A 22758-nucleotide genomic window follows, 5' to 3' on the forward strand; every position below is an offset into this window, starting at 1 on the left:
TTCTTTATATAAAAAAAAAACACTTGGGGCCCTAGAGAAGAGTTCAAATTATTAAGGAGAGACAATTGGGACCTCCGGAAAGATTTCACATTCTTCAAAAAAATGACACTTGGGGCCCCCGAGAAGGTTTCACACTTTTCAAAAAAAAAAAACACTTGGAGCCCTAGAGAAAGTTTCATATTATTAAAAAAAGACAGTTGGGACTCCCGAGAAGGTTTCACATTATTAAAAAAAAAAAACAGTTAGAATTCTCAAGGTTTCAACTTCTTTATATATATATATATATATAAAAAAAAAACAGTTGGGGCCCTAGAGAAGGTTTCACATTATTAAAAAGAGACACTTGTGACCCCCGAGAAGGTTTCGGTTTCTTTCAAAAAAACACTTGAGCCCCCCGAGGTTTCACTTTCTTAAAAAAAACACGCCGATGGGGTGCTGGAAAACATTTCAGTTAAGAACCCCGAAAACGTTTCAACTTCTTAAAAAAAAAGACGAGGCCCCCGAGGTTTCATCTTCTTCTTCTTCTTCTTAAAAAAAAAAACACTTGGGAACCCCGAGTAAGGTTCACCTTCTTTAAAAAAAGACAGTTGGGGCCCTCCAGAAGTTTTCACATTCTTTTAAAAAGAAATACAGTTGGAGGAAGGTTTCATTTTTTTTTGTGGGGACGATTAGCAAAATTTTGGTTAGCATTTAACCATCTACTTGACATTTCGAAAAAATGGTAGAAGTATCCAAGAAAAGAGGCCGATAATAACTTCTGGAGTTAAAAATGTACGACAAAACGTCTTTAGTTACGTTTATAAGATTTTAGGTTTTGAGAAAGTTGTCCAAAAATTCTCAAAAAATTCTAGTATACAGATTTTGTCTTTTTCTTGAAGATCTCGAGATTGTTTTCAGTATTTTCGGCTTATTTTTCAAATCATGACATTTTGCTCAAGAAAACGACTCCTCTGTCCCCAATGAGGTTGAAAGCCAGGTATGTGCTTAGAAAGAAGGTGGACATTTTAGAAGAACAGATCTCACTATCTTAACTGCACATTGAGAAAAACAAAATTCATCACATTTATAATCTTGCAGTGAAAATATGAGAACAGTTCTCAGGTATATATTAAAAAATTATATATTGAGAAAAAAATCTCAAATTCCACTTCCAACGACTGTTGAACGGAGTTGAGTTTTACACTGAGTACGGTCATTAACAAGTCAAATCTATTCCCAGTTGAGCTTTCTGACATAAATTAATACGTTTAAAAGTCGTTGCCTAATTTTTTGAACTTTTTTCTTAAAAAAAAGAGCAAAGCTTTGACGAAAAAAATCGTAAAATTTTTAATAAATTTCAAGACCTTTGAAAAACGTCTCAAAATATTTGGATAAAGTAAATTCTTAAATTTGAGCAAAAGTAGGCTAATCTTTGGAAATCTGTCTTTCAGTGAGACTCACAGGTGTAATAACTTTTTCTTTGATTCGATTTCGAAACTTTTCGATTTTTTTTTGGTCCCGATCTTGATAACGGCACCACGCAAAGTGCGAACCCGTATCAAGTCGAGCTTGTCGATAGGTGTTGCCGATCCCCGCAATACATCTAATACGTCTGTCGGTTTAATTGGGCGAATTGTGTGTCTAGTGTGATGTGCTAATTTTTTTGACACTTCCGTCTCAACCAATTAGCCGAATAATACGGCGTAGATTATTATCATTATCCCGATTACGATGGCTGAAACGAGAATCGGCGAAACCGATATGCCTCTTACGGGCCACATAATTTTATGCAGGTGACAGCGAGCACGATAAAATCGTATTTTCGAAAGGGATTGTATTACGCTAGAAAAAGTTAATTTGTGATGTGAATAGTATTATCTCGCATATATGGAAGTGGTCGTTTTTAGGTTATTGCTTCTTTTATCTTTTCGGGTTTTTGATTAGTTTAAATCCGAGCGGCTTAAGTGCGAAGGAAAGTGGCGAAAAAAATCAGAGCGAGCTGTTTTTTAATATTATAACGAGACCGTATCTTAATAAAAACCCGTTTACTCCTTTACAACTGCATAAAAAAGCGGAGGTAAATGATTTAACGCAAACACCTGTTGAGCGCACGACTTCGGATTACAATTACTCAAAAATCGGTCGCCGATTCGATCGATACACACCGAATGCACTCGCGACCTTTAGCCGCTCTTGCGAAACGAACTGATAAAAAGTGTCAACAGCGGACCCAAAGTCCACCACCGAGACGTCTTCGAATTTTTGCCAACTTCCAGGAAGCGCGTCGTCAACATCGTTATCTCCCTCTTGTGGATTCGCCATTAATTGACTATTATTAGAATTTACATAAACAATAATTAAGCAGGTTGTGTGTGTTTTTGCTCTCGTCATCGTTTTAATTTGTCCGTCCATTAACATACTCATTCTAGAGATTATCGACAGCGCACATCACCTGATACAGGAAACTTTGCATAGTGCAAAAGTGGAAGATAATAAACAAGTTTTTGTTCGGACGTCTTCAAACACGACCTTTTGCGAATTGATTCGAGGCGACAAGGTTGCGGAAAAGAAAAAGTGAAAATGCTGTAGAGGGAAAATTGAAACTTTTGGCACGGTTTTCAGTAACGTTGTTCGAAGAGGTAAACGTATTTGGAGCGTATTGTGTACTGGTTTATAACGATGGGTTCTTCCACAGTTTTCTTTTTTCCAAAATTTTAGAATTACTCTTGTCGGGAGGTTGAATTTTATGTCAGTTGAAAAGCCTATTTAGTAGATGTCTTTAAAAACTAGAGGACACAGAAAAACTGAAAAATCGGAAAGTTAATGATCTAAAAACATCAAAATCGAAAAATCGAAAAATATTATATGTACAGGCTGATTCAGCGTAAATGACGAGTTCGACTTGTCCCTATAGGTACCCCAAAATACTTTCTTGTGTTCCTTGATTCATAGCAGAATTTATCATGAATCCAAATTAGTATTTTTATGTCACTGTCAATTTTGAGTGTCAAAAAATGTTCTAGTGGCAACACAGCTGTACGTTCAGAAATATCCCGAACGTAGACATCCAACAAATAAAATTTTCAGAAGACTTGAAATTAAATTACGAAACATTTGGCCTGTGAGTAAACGGAAATCTTATAATACACCTTTTTTCTTAATATACGTAGTCATCTCTTTTAAGTTTTTGTTGTGAAAGGCTGACTGCCTATCTTAAGAAAAAGAGACAAAATATAAGCCCCGCCCACCCACCCTACCTCAATTGTGATGATTTTTTTTATTCGTCGTGAGTCAAGAGGGCGGAGCTTAACTGCAAGATCCTTATTTCTTTACAAGAAATTAACCCGTAAGACGTGTTTTTGAGTATCGTGTTGTTCAAGGAACACTATGTATATTAAGTAAAAATTAAAGCCAGATTGAGAGCGAGACGGATGGGTGTGGCTTATTTTTTGGATTTCTTTTTTACTTAATATTAATACATATAGTTTGCTTTGAACAACATGTTTACTGAAGAATATGTTTCATATAGCTATTTCTCATAGAAAAATAAGAATTTAGCAATTAAGCTCCGCCCCAAAACTTACGACGGATAAAAAAATCATCACAATTGAGACAGGGCGGGTGGCCGGGGCTTATATTATGCCTTTTTTTTCTTAATATACGTAGTCATCTCTTTTAGGTCATTGTTGTGAAAAGAGGACTACGTATATTAAGAAAAAGAGACAAAATATAAGCCCCTCCCACCCGCCCTGTCTCATTGAGATTATTTTTTTATTCGTCGTGAGTCAAGAGGGCGTAGCTTAATTGCAAAATCCTTACTTCTCTACAAGAAATTACCATGTAAGAAATGTTTTAAGTATCGTGTTATTCAAAAAATATTTTGTATGTTAAGTAAAAATTAAAGCCAGATTGAGATCGAGACGGATGGGTGGAGCAATTTCTCGTAGCAAAATAAGGATTTTGCAATTAAGCTGCGCCCTCTTGACTTACAACGAATAAAAAAAATCATCACAACTGAGATAGGGCGGGTGGGCGGGGCTTATATTATACTTTTTTTTTCTTAATATACGTAATCATCTCTTTTAAGTTTTTGTTGTGAAAAGATGACTACGTATATTAAGAAATAGAGACAAAATATAAGCCCCGCCCACCCACCCTATCCCAATTGTAATGATTTTTTGTATTCGTCGTGAGTCAAGAGGGCGGAGCTTAACTGCAAGGTCCTTATTTCTCTACAAGAAATTACCACCTAAGAGATGTTTTTGAGTATCGTTTTATTCAAGGAATACTATGTATGTATATTAAGTAAAAATTAAAGCCATTTTGAGATCGAGACGGGTGGGTGGGGCTAATTTTTTGGCTTTTTTTTTTATTTAATATATCTAGTTTGCTTTGAACACCATGATTATTGATTACTGAAGCATATGTTTCACATAGCAATTTCTCCTAGCAAAATAAAGATTTTGCAATTAAGCTGCGCCCTCTTGACTCACGGCTAATAAAAAAAATCATCACAATTGAGATAGGGCGGGTGGGCGGGGCTTACATTATACTTTTTTTTTCTTAATATACGTAATCATCTGTTTTAAGTTCTTGTTGTGAAAAGATGACTACGTATATTAAGAAATAGAAACTAAATATAAGCCCCGCCCACCCACCCAATCGCAATTGTGATTTTTTTTTTTATTAGTCGTGAGTCAAGAGGGCGGAGCTTAACTCCAAAATCCTTATTTCTCTACAATAAATTGCCACCTAAGAGATGTTTTTGAGTATCGTTTTGTTCAAGGAATACTATGTATGTATATTAAGTAAAAATTAAAGCCATTTTGAGATCGAGAAGGGTGGGTAGGGCTTATTTTTTGGCTTTCTTTTTTATTTAATATATCTAGTTTGCTTTGAAGACCATGATTATTGATTACTGAAGCATACGTTTCACATAGCAATTTCTCCTAGCAAAATAAGGATTTTGCAATTAAGCTGGGCCCTCTTGACTCACAACGAATAAAAAAAATCATCACAATTGAGATAGGGCGGGTGGGCGGGGCTTATATTATACTTTTTTTTCTTAATATACGTAATCATCTGTTTTAAGTTCTTGTTGTGAAAAGATGACTACGTATATTAAGAAATAGAGAAAAAGTATAAGCCCCGCCCACCCACCCAACCTCAATTGTGATGATTTTTTTATTCGTCGTGAGTCAAGAGGGCGGAGCTTAATTGCTAAATCTTTATTTCTCTACAAGCTAGATAAAGATCGAGACGGATGGGTGGGGCTTATTTTTTGGCCTTCTTTTTTACTTAATATATCTAGTTAGCTTTGAACAACATGATTATTGATTACTGAAGAATATGTTTCACATAGCAATTTCCCGAAGCAAAATAAGTATTTTGCAGTTAAGCTCCGCCCTCTTGGCTCACGACGAATAAAAAGTTCATCACAATTGAGGTAGGGTGGGTGGGCGGGGCTTATATTTTGCCTTTTTGTTCTTAATATACGTAGTCTTCCTTTCACAAGAAGAAACTTAAAACATGTTCAAAGTGGTAAAATCTAGAAAATGAAAAATCGGATAATTGAAAAATGAAAAACAACAAAATTGGAAATGTGTTGATTGAGAAATCGAAAAATTAAAAAACTGTAAAACTGAAAAATCAAGAAATTATAAAATGAGAAAATCGATAAATCGAAAAATGGAAAAATCGAGACATTCAAAAATCAAAAAATTGGTCTGACCTGATTATTTCAAAAACAGAACACCCCCAATATTCTTTAGAATCGTTATACAAGGTCTTCTCAGTTTATTTTATCGTAAAAAACAAAATATTTACGAAATTACAATAAAACCTAGATTTACATTCGCCAAGAAAAAAGTGGGTGAAATCGTTACGTTTTATTATAATTATTTTTGTTGTAATTCCGTACTTACGCACTTACTGTTTATTCCGTGCTTTAATTTAGCGTCAACAAAAATCATATCAATATGTCAATACAGTGTTCTATCCCCAACTCCCATTTTACGTTTTCCGACCAGCTGCATACTGCAGCCGCCCACATTAATTTCAGTTTCATATTCCACTGCAAAATAATAACTCTCCAACAAAATTAATAATTCCATAGTTGCAGCGATCAATTTTCATTTACACAATACCAACTCCATCCCCATTAAACTTTAACGACCCCCATTAAACAAGCGAACATCCGAAATATGAATCCCGATGACCGATCTTTCAGTTTTTGGGCCGATGAAAATTTCACTAACCTATTTTAAGTTGCACCCCGCTCATGAAAGTTTGGTCGGCGGTTTTCTGAAACCCGCCTAACCCCTTTTTTTAAGAAAACGTATCACTTTTTAAAACGGCCGATTCGTCCATTTTTCAGCGGATTTCGATCGCCCGCTGAATATTTGACCGGTGCGCCTGCCATAAATTTGGACTTTTCTCATAATTCGGCCGTAAAAAATCCACGGCTTTCTCGCCTCAACCGTTAGGGTCAATATGGGTCGAAAAATCTAATCGTTCGATTAATATGGAAAGTGGGTCTCGGCTATTTATGGAGCGATTTTACTGTCAATCGTAAAATGACAAAAATAGACATTATGGTCGATGCGTTTCCGAAAAAAGAAACGCGAGTATCAAGGTGAGGCGGAGAAAAAACGCCAAACCGGTCGGAGAATGAGCATTAAAAGCGCCGTTTTATGGCTAGGGGTTCGGATTAAAATTTTAAGGAGGTTGGACGAAAATAAGTGTTGTAGTGCTCGTTGAGCTTTTCTTGTCACGGCGCTCCGGTGATCGACGTCCCGCATACCTGTAGAAATTTTCATTACATAATTAATGCTAATTGCCTCCGACTCGTCTAAACCTCGCTGCCATCCCATCAGATATTCAATATTTGTACACAGAAGCCAGTCTACAAGATCGGAATAATAAATAAAGCCGAGCCTCTCCAGCGTTGGCCAACGCAGCCTTGAGAACGCTGCCTCCATTGTTGTGCCGAATTTTCTGAGATTGCCGCCGGAGATTGGAGAGCTTCGTTTCAACACAATGACAATGATATATGGACCGTCTTGACGTGTTTTCGTTAATTAATTTCAGGAGAACGAAATCCGTTTGTAAATTCTGCCCGAAATAATTACACTTAATGGATCGCGAAGACGTAAACACCGATCGCCAAGATGGCCGGACTCCGGGTCACTCGTCCCTCGATCCGGGGCACTGATTGCGCAAATATTTTCGCCCGGCGACGACGTCGCCGGAAAATGACCGGAGCGGAATCCGGAACTCCCGGAATCGCCGGACTCGAGGAATGTTTTTAATTGGCGATGAAGGATGCAGGCCACAACCGAGACAACCCTACAACGTAACTGGAGGTCGAATCAAATACAAAGTATTGAAAGTCCACGTTTCAGTGACTGAAAACAATTAGATACGTATTATTATTGTGAAGCTTTCTGTCGAAATATGGACAAGGTATTCATTTTAATGCATTTCCATTACTGCACGTCGTGATTGCGAGGAGTGGCAATTCAATTCCGTTTCAATTAAAACACGACGGAATGCAGAATAGTGCACGACGAGACGGTAATGTTCTGGTGGAAAAAGTACGGAAAAACTGGACTAATCGCTCGGCGAAGGGGGCGTCGAATGAACTTGACACGTTATTAACCTCGCAGTTTATTTGTCGCAGTAGCGTCGATTGACTTTAATTAATTAATCTTTTTTAAACTGCCTAATTTAGTGTTTTGTGAAAAGAGAAAAACAGATAAATAGTGCAAAGTACACTGAGATAACGTATGAGTCAACTAGCGTAAACAAAGGCAGGACCGGACGGGCGCAGGGCACCCCACGCTCCTCCCACAGATTGAATTTCTCAAAAAAAAAAATCCGACTCGTAATGCGGTACAGCAAGGTTGGCATCGTCGGGACGAGTACACCAAAAAATCGATCATAGTTCCTCAACGATCGGTTTTTTCAAAATTTGGGCTAAAATTTGACATAAAAGAAGGATAAATAGGCCTAAAAAGTAAATAAAGAAATGGAAAACATATCAATATTTTGAACCAAAATTTTTCGGACAGTTCTTCAGGAAGAAAATCAGGATTTTTAGAAAAGTCCCCATTTACAGAATAAATGGAAAAATTGTGGAGAAAATTAACAATTCTTCAAAAAGGAATATTCGTATCTTTGGAAACAACGGCAAGATCATTAAAAAAAGTTAATATCTTAAAAAAATCAAGAAGAAAGTGGAAAAGATATCCAGATTTTGAAAAAAAATCTAGAAAATTTCACCCGAAATCATTTCCCAATTGGTTTTTTTTTTGTTTATGGACAATTCTTCAAGAAGAAAGTCAGTCAGGATTTTCAAAAAAGTCTCAATTTCAAAAAGAATCAAAGGGTTTTGAAGAAAATGAACAATTCTGAAAAGAAATGTCAACAACATGAGTAATAATAAAGGTAAGATTTAAAAAAAACTTGTCAATCTCTTTAGAAAATTAACAGCTCTATAAAGAAAAATTAGTATCTTTAGAAACAAAAATAAGATCTTAAAAAAATGTCAATCTGTTAAGAAAATAAAGAAGAAAGTGGAAAGAATATCTGGATTTTAAAAAAAATCTAAAAAATTTCACCCAAAATCATTCCCCAATTGGTTCAATTTTTGTTTCTTTGTGGACAGTTCTTCAAAAATAAAATAAGTCAGGATTTTCAGAAAAGTCTCAATTTGATGAAGAAATTTAAAGATAGTGAAGAAAATGAACAATTCTGAGAAGAAATGTCTGTAGGTATTATGACAAATAAAGACAAGATCTTAAAAAAACTGTCAATCTCTTCAAAAAATAAATACGAAAGTAGAAAAGGATTCAAGATCTTGAACCAAAACTCTGAGAAATTTTATCCAAGATCGGTCGCCAGTTGGTTCAGATTTTTTGTCCATGCAGCGTTCTTTAAGAAGAAAGTCAAGATTTTTAGAAAAGTTTCTATTTAATGAACAAAAGCTATATCTTAAAAAAAAGTCAATCTGTTAAGAAAATGAAGAAGAAAATGGAAAAAAATATCTAGATTTTGAAAAAATATATAAAAGATTTCACCCAAAATCATTCCCTAATTGGTTCAAATTTTTATTTGTTTCTGGAGAGTTCTTCAAAAACAAAATAAGTCAGGATTTTCAAAAAAGTCCCAATTCGATGAAGAAATTCAAAGACTGAAAAAAATGAACAATTCAGAGAAGAAATGTCTGTATTATGACAAATAAAGATAAGATCTTAAAAAAACTGTCAATTTCTTCAAAAAATAAATAAAAAAGTAGAAATGGACTCGAGATCTTGAACCAAAACTCTGAGAAATTTCATCCAAAATCGGTCGCCAATTAGTTACGATTTTTTCTGCCTAGGTTCTACAAAAAGAATTTCAGAATTTTCAGAAAAATGCCTATTTAAAAAAGAAATCGAAAAACAATAGGCAAGATATTAAAAAAACTGTCAATCTTTTAAGAAAATAAAGAATTTTAAGAAAATAAAGAAGAAAGTGGAAATAATATTTAAATTTTGAAAAATAATCTAAAAAATTTCACCCAAAATCATTGCTCATTTGGTTCAGATTTTTTTTGTTTGTAGACAATTCTTCAAAAAAATTTTCAGAAAAGTCTCAATTTCAAAAAGAATCCAAAGATTGCGAAGAAAATGAACAAATCTGATAACAAATGCATATCATGAATAATGAAAGTAAGATCTTAGAAAAACTCATCAATTTCTTCAAAAAATATGTAAGTAAGAAAGTGAAAAAGACATCAAGATTTCGAAAAAATTCCAAAAAATTTAATCCAAAATAATTGTCAAAAATTGTTTGTCGAGAGTTCTTCAAAAAGAAAATGAGTTAAGATTTCCGAAAAAGCTCCAATTTGATGAAAAAATTTAAACACTGTGAAGAAAATGAACAATTCTGAGAAGAAATGTCAATATTATGTGTAATAAAGGTAAGATACAGATAAAAGAAAACGTTTATTTCTTCGGAAAATAATTAAAAAAGTTCTGAGAAATTTCATCCAAAAGTGTTCGCCAGTTAGTTTAATGTTGTCAGAAAAGTTCAAATTTGAAGAGAAATGGAAAGGATGAAGAAATATTAGTGTCTTTAGAAACAAAGGTAATATTATAAAAAATAAAGAAAAAAGTTGAAAAGATATTAAGTTTTTGAAAAAAATTCTAAAAAATTTGATCCAAAATTATTTTCTATATATGTAGCCAGTTCTTTAAAAAGAAAAGTCAGTCAGGATTTTCAGAAAATTCCCAATTTCAAAAAAGGATTGTAAAGAAAATGAACAAGTTTGGGAAGAAATATCAGTATCATGAATAATAAAGGCAAAAGTTTAAAAAAATGTTTATCTCTTCAGAAAATAAGTAACAAAGTGGAAAGAGATCAATTTGAACCGAAATTGTGAGAAATTTCGTCCAAAACCGGTCGCCAGTTAGTTTACGCTTTTTCTGTTTGTGGACAGTTCTCTGACAAGAAAGTCACTCAAGATTTTCAGAAAAGTTCAAATTTGAAGAAGAAAACAACAGATGAAGAAACGTTAGTATCTTTGGAAACAACGGCAAGATCTTAAAAAGTGTCAATCTCCTCAGAAAATAAATAAAAAACTGGAAAAGGATTCAGATTTTGAACCAAAATTCTGAGAAATTTCATCCAAAATCGTTCGTTCAAATATGTTTTGTTGGCAAACAGCTCTTCAAGAAAAAAGTCAGGATTTACAAAAATATCTTGAGCAACAAAGGCAAGATCCTAAAAAAAAAATCACAATATCTTAAGAAAACGTACAAAAAAAGTGACCTGACCAAAAATTTTGATAAATTTGACTTAAACAGGTCGATTTTGTTTGTTTGACAGAACAAAACTAGCTTTGACACTTGGTCATCCTCGGCGTCCGTCATTTTTAAACTCCCCCCACCATTTCACATTCAAATGTTTCTGCTTTTCGTGTCAGTTCGGCGTCAATTTTTTTCTAGAGTATTTTTTTCCGCTTCAGTTTCAAAAATAGAAGCAAACATTTCGTCTTTCCTGGCAAATGCGTTCCAGCGGTTCGGTAATTGTTATCGTTATTTTTATTGGCAATGTTCTGCTTCACAGTTCCATACAAAGCCATTGCTTTATTGAAGGACTTTATCTTGTAGTCTTTAATTTTATGACCTGGAACGTCCCCCGGATCGGCCATCGGCCAATGGTAGGATGGCTCCTCGGCTCGTAAAAGTGCCAAAGTTTCACGCACGCTTATTTAACACAAAAATATCAAAGGAAGAGGCGAAGCCAACTCCAACCTTTCGTCTTATTTTATTCGGAGCTCCCGCTGTAAAAAATCATCTACATCCGTTCTGGTGAATCGCCGTCGTTGTGAGGGTGGAAGTCATAAAGAGCACGGAAAAAGGACCAGTTTAAAGGTTATTTTTGCTAGATGGGAGTATTTGTCATTCCGGGTTATCTCGGAGGGAGATTCCCGAAATATTTCAATAACGAATTCGGAAAGCTGGAGGCCCCGACACCCGGAAGCGCGAATTTACGTAACGCTTATCTCCTTAATGTCCGGCGATAGCGGCGGCCTCAAAAACTCCAAGCAAGCCGCGAGGACATCGATCGACAGCTTCCTCTGCGACGACACAAACATTCCTTCGAAAACCCTAACCAAGACATTTTTGCCGGCATTAATTTCGGACGTAACGACCACTTTTCGCGATTTATTTCGTTTCAACCCTTTCGGATTTTTTCGCCTGCGTAATTTTACAGCACACGAGCACGAAGCCCCATAAAATCCGAAGCTCGCCGCAGACTTAACCGCGATAATTATCCAGCAAATGAACTCGCATGAAATTAGGGGCGCCATTTTGAATCCATTCCGGGCCCGGAACGGGCTGCACAAAAATTAACAAAACGGTTTTTCGCGACGTTATTGATTATTATTAATTTTTTTAAATTCCGCAGTAATGAATTCAGCAGCTTTGAAGATTATCTGCCCGACAACCGGAAACCGGAAAAAATACCAAACCAAACTAGTAAACTTGCTCTTGTATCTCGTCCTGATTACTTAAAACTTCGACCAAAAATAGCATAAATAAAACCCGAGCAGGTTTTGTCTGTTTTTGCAGTCGTTGCATTAGCATGCCATCTTGAAGCCCATCAGCAGCAACATCACCTGATATCCCCACGTTGTGCAAAAATGAAATAGAGGAAGATAACAAACAAACAAACAAGTTTCGTGGTCATGTGGAAGGAGCGTTTAATTAAACATAGTTATTCCGACAACAAATATAATCTTGTCGGATGACCTTGCTGCCTCGTGTGTGCCATCGAGTTTGCAAATTTGATACGGCAATTCCGCCATTGCATCGGCCTGCAATGGCCTTTTTTTAAATATAGCAGCGGTGACATTGCGGTCGATGTGTTTATGGTATCGATTAGCGTTTTATTTTTGTTATTGTCACTGCTGATAATTGAGCGAGAGAGCGTAAGAGCAATTAGCGAGTCTTGAGCTAACGGTTCGAATATTCATAATCCATTAAAATTTGTTTTTAATCGAAACGAGTAGATTTATACGATTTAATTAGGCATTTCGATTCGTTCATTAATATTTATTAGCCGTTCTGTCCTTCGGTTAATCACGACTGTGATTGTTACACCATTGCAGGTTTTTGTTGGTGTTCTAGGTTTTTGTCAACACGTTTCGGCCGCGGCACGTGTGATGGGCGGGCTCTAAAACATCGCTTTGAATTTTTTCCAGTACCGCTAATTCCCGCCGTTCCATGATCCCCCGCAATATTTCCAAATATTCCTCGGAAATCCCGTCTTATCCCGGTCCGAATTTTCTTTATTTTCCCAATTACGGCGCAGCGTCCTCGTCGAGATCTGGAGAGACTTCGCGAGAAAGTGAAACTCTTGGCAATAATAAAGGGACCATCGGTCCACAAGTGCCCTCACGCGGAGACGAGACGGCTCTCTACAAGACGAATGCAGGCTTTCTTATTGTCCGGATTCATCCACCTAATGATGTAAGATCCTTTCTTGTTGATTTACTTTGTTTTTTCTCTTTAAAGGCGCTTTTTGTCGACCGGTTTTATGGCTCGAGTCTTCATTGAATAATACATTGCGAGAGTGAGCTACAGACTTGCGAGGCCGAAGTGGACAAGAGAGGAAATTCTGTTTTATGGTGGAGTTTTCGAATTGGCGGACCTGATGGGCCCGGTTTCGGTCGGACACGCGACGGCTAAATGTAACGGTTAACAATGGTCGAAACGTCGGATTATATTGTTTCCGAGCGGAGTATGAAGCCTCAGACAAAAATTACCAAATAGTACGTTAAGAACAAAGTAATGTACATGACGTTATTTCATAAGTGAAAGACAGATAAATGTGTATTATATAGAAGATTTTGCTTTTTTCTCAATTTTTTAACCTAACCTGTTTATCAAAATATCGAGATCTCCTCACCAACATGGGTCAATTTTGACTATGTTTTGTTTTAATTTGGAAAAAGTAAGGTAAAAAATCTGTCATTTTTTTCTATGACTTTAAAGCGACTCTGAAGTAAAAAATCTTCAGAAAAATCAATACTTTTGAAAAAACTTCGAGACCCTGAACTCAAAAAACTATCATATTCCAATGGGTGATTCTCGAAAATTGGTACGAGTCATTTCTTCGAAAATCCCGAAATTTTCACGAGAGGGTTCAGAAAAATTTTTGTTTTGAAAAGGTTGTCCAAAAATCCACAAAAATATAGCGTTTTTATGGATTTTTTGAGATCTTTGGTTTGAAATGCAGTTTTTTTTAAGCATCATGGGGGTCTCTTGCAATTCTTTTTGGAAGGGTGTGAAAGAATCTTAGAATCCTGGTAATTTGTTTTAAGGAAAATCGGAAAGGATCTTGAAGGCCCCTAGTGTTTTATTTTTGAAATAATCAGGTCCGGTCAGGCTAAACAATGTTTGAGGTTTGTGGTGTTTTATTTTTGAGAGGATTTGATGGAACAAAGTTCACCCTCCTGTTTTGTTTTGGAAAAGTTTGAAAGAATTTAGGGGGCCATTGGTGTTTTTTTTAAGAATTTCCAACATCTTAGGAGCTTCTGGTGTTTTATTTTTAAAGAATCTTGAGGACCTCTGATTTTTCAAAGAATCTTGAGAGTCCTAGGTGTTTCGTTTCAGAATAACTTAGAAAGTCTTAGGAGACCCTGGTATTCTCTTTTTGGAAAAATTTGAAACACTCTTACCATTAATAATCCGAAGAACAATGGTCTCAAAATTCATTTTTGTTGAAACACCGAAATACTGCCTGAATTTCATTGCAACATATTTTTTTAATCTTGGGGGCTCCAGGTATTTTATTTTTGAATGAATCTGAAAGACTCTTGGAGACCCCTAGTGCTACATTTTTTAAATAATCCGGCCAGGGTAGGTCGGCAGGCTCGTGGGGTCTAATTTTCCAAAAAATTTTAAAGAATCTGGCGGTAGGTATCCAGTGTTTTATTTTTGGAAGAATTTGAAAAAATCTTGGGGCCTCTAGTGTTTTATTATTGAAGGAATCTGAAAATTCTTACATTTTGTCTTTTTGTTTTAATATGTGTAATTTTTTTTTGACAACATGAAACTTAAAACATGTTTAAAATAGAAAATTTGTATACGGAAATATCGATTTCCTTTTCCTTGCGAAAATGTACCATCTTAACCATGTTTTAAGTTTCTTGTGAAAGTATGGCCATGTATATTAAGAAAAAAATAGGCAAAATATAAGCCCCGCCCACCCACCCTGTCTCAATTGTGATTTTTTTTTTATTCGTCGTGAGTCAAGTGGACGGGGCTTAACTGCAAAATCCTTATTTCTCTAGGAGTTATTATAAAAACATGTTTTTTCAGTATCGTGTTGGTCAAAGAATGCTATGTACCTACCTATATTAAGAAAAAATTAAACCCCACCCATACTTGGTCTGATCTACATAGTAATGAAGTTTTCATTCGCTGGCAGACCTAGGAACGGAGCCTAATTGCAAAATCCACATTTACCATTTTAAACGTGTTTTAAGTTTCTAAGAATCAAAAAAACACCGCAATTGACATGGGGTGGGTGGGCGGGGTTAATATTTTGCCTTGTTTTCTTAGTATACATAAAATTCTTTGAACGACACGATATTCAAAAACATGTTTTAAATTTCTTGTAAAAAAATAAGTATTTTGCAGTTAAGCTTGGTTTACTGCGAATAAAAAAATCATCACAATTGAGACAGGGCGGGTGGGCGGGGCTACGTTTTGCCTTTGTTTTCTTAATATGTGTAGACTTATTTCGACAACAAGAAATTTAAAACATGTTTAAAATGGAAAATGTGTATACGGAAATATCGATTTTGTAAAAACATGGCTATGTATATCAAGAAAACAAGACAAATGATAAGCCCCGCCCACCCACCCTGTCTTAATTCTGATGATTTTTTTTTATTCGTCGTGAGCCGAGGGGCGGAGCTTCACTGCAAAATGCTTATTTCTCTACGAGAAATTAAAAACATGTTTTTGACTATCGCGTTGTTCAATCAAAGAATACTACGTATATTAAGAAAAAAATAAGGCCAAAGATTAGGCCCCACCCATACCCGCCTCGATCCCAATTCTCAATTGTGATGAATTTTTCATTCGTTGTCAAATCGAGGGGCGGGGCTTAATTGCAAGATCCATATTTGTCTACAAGAATTTACCATTAAACATGTTTTAAGTTTCTTGTTCTGAAAAGACGAGTACGTATGTCAAGAAAAAAGGCAAAACATAAGCCCCGCCCACCCGCCCTGTCTCAATTGTGATGATTTTTTTTAATTGTCGACAGCCAAACGACCGGTATTTAATTGCAAAATCGTTATTATTTCTCTAGAAGAAATTACCATGTAAGACTCATGTTTTTGAGTATTGTGTTATGCAAAAAATACTATGTATATTAAGAAAAAATTATAGCCAAACATTAACCCCCGCCCCCATAACTGCCCTGATCTAAATAATAGTGAAGTTTTCATTTGTTGCTAGACCTAGGGGCGGAGCCTAATTGCAAAACCCACATTTCCTTACAAAAATTTACCATTTTAAACGTGTTTAGAGTTTCTAAGAATAAAAAAATTATTGCAATTGAGATGGGGTGGGTGGGCGCGGTTAATATTTTGCCTTTTTTTCTTAATATACATAAAATTCTTTGAACACGATACTCAAAAACATGTTTTTAATTTCTTGTAAAGAAATAAGTATTTTGCAGTTAAGCTCCGCTCTCTTGGTTCACTGCGAATAAAAAAATTATCACTTGAGACAGGGTGGGTGGGCGGGCTTACATTTTGTCTTTTTGTTTTAATATGTGTAGACTTCTTTTTACAACACGAGACTTAAAACATGTTTACAATTAAATTTGATTTTTCAACACTCTCCCCCCATGAAATTTCCGCCATTTTCTCGACCACTTTCGAAAATTTTCTGCGTAATTTCTTCGAAAACTCGTAGAATAGTTCAAAATTGTCGAAATGATATGAAGGTTTAGGATTTTTAAAAATTCGATTTTCAAAGTAGATATTTCGAAAATGTTGCTCCGGGGACAAACACGCCATATTTTTCGAACCACAATGTCGAGATCCCATATCGCAGAATTTTTTTTGACATTTAGAATACTCTTCCAAACGCTCATTTTTCCTTTATGAAATTTCCAACCCTCTTCGACCATTTTTAAAAAATATACAAAACCACTTTTTTGTAGATTGTGATATCCAAAATTTTCATCGAACCAACTAAACTCTAGAGAAGATATTCAAAATTCCTGCCTTGTGCGTATAAGTAAGCTTGTAATGTTTCCAAATTTTGTTCATTTTTACTTCCCGAGCGTAAGCAAAGGAAGTATTGTAATCGAGTCCGTCGGCCGACTCTCTACTTTTACGTTTTCTCGATCTTTCATGACCCCTAGAAGACGAAGAAATAGGTCTCCCATTTCCGTCTGTCTGTCCGTCCGTCTGTCCGTCTGTTGTCCCGGATTTTTATTAGACAGATAATCTCCGAAAGTACTCGACCGATTGTTGTGAAATTTTGTACTTATGTTAAGAATATCATGTAGATGGTAAAACGCTAACCAAAATTTGTCTAATCATCCCCACCACTAATGCGATGACGTCACTTCAAAATTGTACATAGTAAATGGGTTTTCAATTGTATAAAATAACATAGTCCTACACATGTAGTTTACAACTCTGAATCGACTTTTCACCCGAAACGTCCAGATTTTTGGAAAAAAAATCAAAATTATAAAACAACATTTTGAAATTTAATTTTTAATCTGCTCACCAGAATGCTTTGAAATGTTGCAGATGTTTTAAGGCTATAAAGAGCATCATAAATCTTTAGTCAAAAAATATTTGCTTATCCCCTCCAAAAACTTGATGACGTCAACTCAAAAGTTTGTGGAATAAATCATATCTAAAATGTACAAAATATGATGAGTCTGTACTTGTGATCTATCACTCCATTCATATTTTTTGGATTTGCATATACAGGGTGACTCAAAAAAATTAATGAATGCGTAAATATATTTTATTGATTTAATCAGGAACTACAAAACCGAATGCTCTGAAATCTTGCAGATGTTTTAAGGTCATAAAGAGCATAATAAATGTTTAGTCAAAATATATTTGCTTATCCCCTCCAAAAACTTGATGACGTCAGCTCGAAAGTTTGCCGAATAAATCATATCTAAAATGTACAAAATATGATGAGCCTGTACTTGTCATTTATCACTCCATTCATATTTTTTGGATTTGCATATACAGAGTGACTCAAAAAAATTAATGAATGCGTAAATATATTTTATTGATTTAATCAGGAACTACAAAACGGAATGCTCTGACATCTTGCAGATGTTTTAAGGTTATAAAGAGCATAATAAATGTTTAGTCAAAATATATTTGCTTATCCCCTCCAAAAACTTGATGACGTCAGCTCGAAAATTTGCCGAATAAATAATATCTAAAATGTACAAAATATGATCAGTCTGTACTTGTGATCTATCACTCCATTCATATTTTTTGGATTTGCATATACAGGGTGATTCAAGAAAATAAATGAAAGCGTAAATTTATTTTACTGATTTACTCAGGAACTACAAAACCGAATGCTTCGAAATCTTGAAGATATTTTAAAATTATCATAAGCATGGTAAATTTTTTATCAAAATGTATTTGGTCGTCCCCTCTAAAAAATGTATGGTGTCACCACAAAATTTTGCTGAAAAAATCCTATCTAAAATGTACAAAATATGGTGAATCTCTTCTTGTGATTTATCATTCCATTCAAATTTTTTCGATTTGCATATACAGGGTGACTCAAAAAAATTAATGAATGCGTAAATTTATTTTATTGATTTAATCAGGAACTACAAAACCGAATGCTTTGAAATCTTGCAGATGTTTTAAGGTTATAAAGAGCATAATAAATTTTTAGTCAAAATATATTTGGTTATCTTCTACAAAAAACTGATGACGTCAGCTCAAAAGTTTGCCGAATAAATCGTATCTAAAATGTACAAAATATGATGAGTCTGTACTTGTGATTTATCATTCCATTCATATTTTTGGATTTGCATATGCAGGGTGACTCAAAAAAATTAATGAAGGCGTGAATTTATTTTATCGATTTAATCAGGAATTACAAAACCGAATGCTTTGAAATCTTGGGAATATTTTAAAGTTATTATAAGCATGGTAAACTTTTGTTCAAAATGTATTTGTTCATCCCTCCTAAAAAAATTGATGACGTCACCCTTAAATTTTGCTGAATAAATCCTATCTAAAATGCAAAAAATATGATGAGTTTGTACTTGTGATTTATCATTCCATTCATATTTTTTAGATTTTCTTAAGAGGTGGTTCAAAAAAATTAATGAAGTCAATTTATTTTATTGATTAAATTAAAGGCAACACTTATTATTAGTATTACACCCCAACCAACCCAATTTGGTAGACACAAAATTTGTTAAAGGAAAAACTCGGTTGAAACATAAGGGTAGCACGCTTATTTACATCGACTTTAACATTACAGACCTGCATTTGTTTTATGCGCTCACTTGGTTCCGCGAATGTGAAATAGACATGTTTATAATCAACCAATTGTGAATTTCACCGTCAAGAATTAAAATAATACCCAATGTTTTATATAATAAGCGGAAGTCGAAGCAATAAAACCGATGGTCGTTTTGTTTACAGTTTCTCTGTTTGACTCTCACGTATGCTGTTACGCCTGTCATCTTAAATTAAGAATGTTTATACATACACGATTTTCAGTTGCCTCTGATACGTATACGTGAGTAAATTGTTTCGTTATTTTATTGATTATTACAAATCAATATTCAAAACGACCCGATTCATTTTCCCGAAAATTTGAGAATATAATAATTTTATTCTTAGTATTACACTACATCTATCCCAACTGATATACGTGTCCTTGCAAAAATGCATCGCAATTTTTTTTTAAATTCCCACTACAAAAATGTAATGAGAAAAAAAACACAATAGGCATGCAGTCGTCAAGTTTCCGACAGCGAGGGAAGTACTGTCTAAACTCTTTAGACCAATTTTTTTGTAAAAGTTAGCCATTAGTACTGATGGCTAAGATAAACCAGATTTTGGCAAATGACATACTCTCTAAGAAAAAAGGGGATTGGTGGGCGGGGCTAATACTTGTTAGGATAAGACTGATTTGGCAAATGAGATTTCTCTAAGAAAATAGAGGGTGGGTGGGCGGGGTTAGTACCTGCTAATCTAATATCGATTTGGCAGATGACATACCCTCTAAGAAAATAGTTTTATCTTAGCAGCTGTTAGCCCCGCCCACCCACCCTCTGTTTTCTTAGAGGGTATATCATTTGCCAAAATCGACTTATTTTAGCAGGTACTAACCCCGCCCACCCGCCCGCTATTTTCTTAGATAAATCTCATTTGCCAAAATCAGTTTTACCTTGGCAGATTGTTCAAATCTTGGGACCTCTGAGCTCTGGTCTTATGTTTTTGGATGATTTTGAAATAATCCTGATGGCTCCTTATGTCTTCGCATAATAGCCTGCTATCTACGAGTTTCTTAATTATTACCGTTTTAAAAGCAAATCATTAATTTGCCCGTATTAATGCACACTGACAGTCATAATTAAACCTAGAAATTTGCTTTGAATTAATATCAAATTTTTTGACACATCTGAAACCCTCAAATTCAGTGGTGGGACGTTCGACTCGTATGACAACCAACCAGTTTTCGCTTTTTTTTTTCCTAAAGCGAGTGCAACTACTCGTCTCGATTTCCTCCACTCCGCTTACACAACCTCCATCATCCCGAGCGATTTTTCTCTTGTCCACAGCGGTCGCGCGCCCCATAAAGCAACCGGCTGCCATTAATCGAGTCGAACGCGTGGTAAAAATAGCCATTCATGTCAAACATTTTCTTAATGTTGCTTGTACACCGTTCCGTAATAGAAATTATAATCCACTCGCGAAGCTCGCTTCAAAGGGGGCTCGAATTCCGTAATAAAATTGATAAAGAAAAAGCCCGGCCGTGCACTTACTTAATCCGCTCGATGGGGGACTCACCTTTTCATTGAAAGTACCCAGGGGTGGCAACTGAAACAAATTAAACAACTTTATTAATCATGCTGATTCAATTTTAAACTTGGGCATATTCGGGTCGAACTTAATCGGCAAATTGAAATTAAGTCATTCGGCCGGGGTCAATAATTAAGCGAAATTAACTTCTCCTTGGCGGACGGAGTGTGAATTATTTACGGCGAAATCTCTCAGGAGCCGCCGGAATTGCCGAAACCGTCGCGAATCGATAATTGCCGGACGAACTGTGGACGGCCGAAATCGGGACCGGGGGTCGGGGAGATCGGTTTTTGCCAAATTGGTTAATTGGGTTATTACGGTTTAAGGAGGGTTTTTCGTCCAGTGGCATTTACATTTTTTTAGCCAACTTGAATGAATAGAATTGAATCCAAGTATCGACCCCTGCGGAACACCCATACATATTTTTTCGACATGGTTAAAGTGAACGTACTTAAGTAAGATTCTATTGAAATCCCAACAATAATAATAACTAGAAATAATATTGTTTATTGCAACACGAACGCCACAAACAAGATCCGTGCAGGTAAACAAATCGAAGGAAAAATTTTAATGCGATATTGCACCACTCCATTTAAAAATTCGCAAGTTTTCTCCATAAATCAACAGCAATAAAATCAACAGCCCGACCTTGTTCGCATCTACATTTACATTTTTTTATCTCGACGGACTTGCACAATGCCGTTCAATATTTAAACATCTCGCAACAAACACGGCAATTATTCAATTATCGAAAAGCGAAACATGGCCGGGAAAATAACAACAACGAAAACAAGACACCCACTATCGTCGATTAATGAAGGCTCGATTTAAATATTCAAGAAGCGTTATTATGACACAGTGTTGATTGCTGCAGCTAATGGGGTTAACAAAGCGGAAAATTAATTTTTATTAATTTTTGGGCAAGAACAATAACGAAAAGCCAAGAAACGGTTAGTGGACGAAAAAAACGTATGAATTTATTAGATGGCTTGATAGAATGATTATTATTATTACTGCTACTGGTATGTTAATTCCGCTACCGCATAAACAGCGCAAATTAAAATTATGCCCAAGGCAACGCTATAAAAAAGAGCAGCGAGCGCCATCGCGTAAATATTAGCCGAGTTATATAACGTATGTACACAAATAAAACTGATAGATTAAGTGCGCTGTTTGTCAGTCCATAGATGGCGGCAGGGATCATTATCATATATTTGCGTTAATGGACTCTGTAATAAATAAAAAGCGCATCCCGCTGATTTATCGAAAATATTTGGAGAAAGAAAACGCGGACCGGAGTTAATCAAGTTTTATTTGCAACGTGTGTGGCGAAATCGTTTTTGCTTTAGTGATCTAGAAATGTCGCTTAGCTACACTGACTGTGGAAAAAAAATGGTTATTTCGACTAAACTTTCCACGCCCAACAAATCCCGCTTCTTTGAAAAGCTATTAGATTTTTTTACGATTCTTGTTTCCTGATAACTTATATAAAGTAAAAACCAGACTTTCTTTTTTTTGTTTCTTCCGTTTTGAAATTTTCAAATTTTCGATTTTGGAATTTACCAATTTCGAGTTTTCAATTCTTAGTTTTTAAATTTACATTTTTTTTTGGTTTTTTATTTTCTTGATTTTTTTTAATTACATATCCCATTGTTAATGTTTAATTTTCTAATTTTTTTGTTGTCTCAAATTTTATTTTTTTAATTTTTCGTTTCTTCATTTCAGTTTTTCGATTTGCGATTTTTTAGTTTTCAAATTTTCTTCTTCCTTCAATTTTTCGATTTGAGATTTTTTAGTTTTCAATTTTTCTTCTTCCTTCAGTTTTTCGATTGAAAATTTCTGGAGTTTTCAATTTTCAATTTTTCAATTTTTCGATTCTTTAATTTTTCATATCTTCAAACTTTCGATGTTCTAATTTTATAATTTTACTTTTTCCAATACTTAATTTTTCAATTTTTGAATTTTTAGACTTTTGTATTTTTCAATTTTTCGTTTCGGTTTTTTGTTTTCTTTATTTTTTTCAATTACCTACATGTTCGATTTTTAATGTTTAGATTTTAGAATTTTTTAATTTTTTCAATTTTTCGGTTTTTCAGATTTTCGTTTTGCGATTTTTCAATTTTTACTTTTCTTGTTTCTCCAATTCTTCGATTTTGCAATTTTTT

The 22758-nt window shown here is 35.0% G+C and overlaps 1 protein-coding gene across 2 annotated transcripts in view; it reads right to left on the bottom strand.

Moving 5' to 3' along the window:
• The window catches only part of LOC135127564 (sestrin homolog), a 380608-nt gene that overhangs the window by 194391 nt on the left and 163459 nt on the right, over nt 1–22758 (bottom strand). For both annotated transcript variants that reach the window (XM_064054033.1, XM_064054034.1), the window contains exon 4: nt 20582–20611. In XM_064054033.1, the coding sequence (XP_063910103.1) occupies nt 20582–20611 (30 nt within the window). The remainder of the gene's footprint in view (nt 1–20581; nt 20612–22758) is intronic.

The sequence above is a fragment of the Zophobas morio genome, unplaced genomic scaffold (assembly GCF_036711695.1).
Source record: "Zophobas morio isolate AGI-343-1 ecotype UQ-CSIRO unplaced genomic scaffold, CSIRO_AGI_Zmor_V1 ptg000012l, whole genome shotgun sequence".
NCBI lineage: Eukaryota > Metazoa > Arthropoda > Insecta > Coleoptera > Tenebrionidae > Zophobas > Zophobas morio.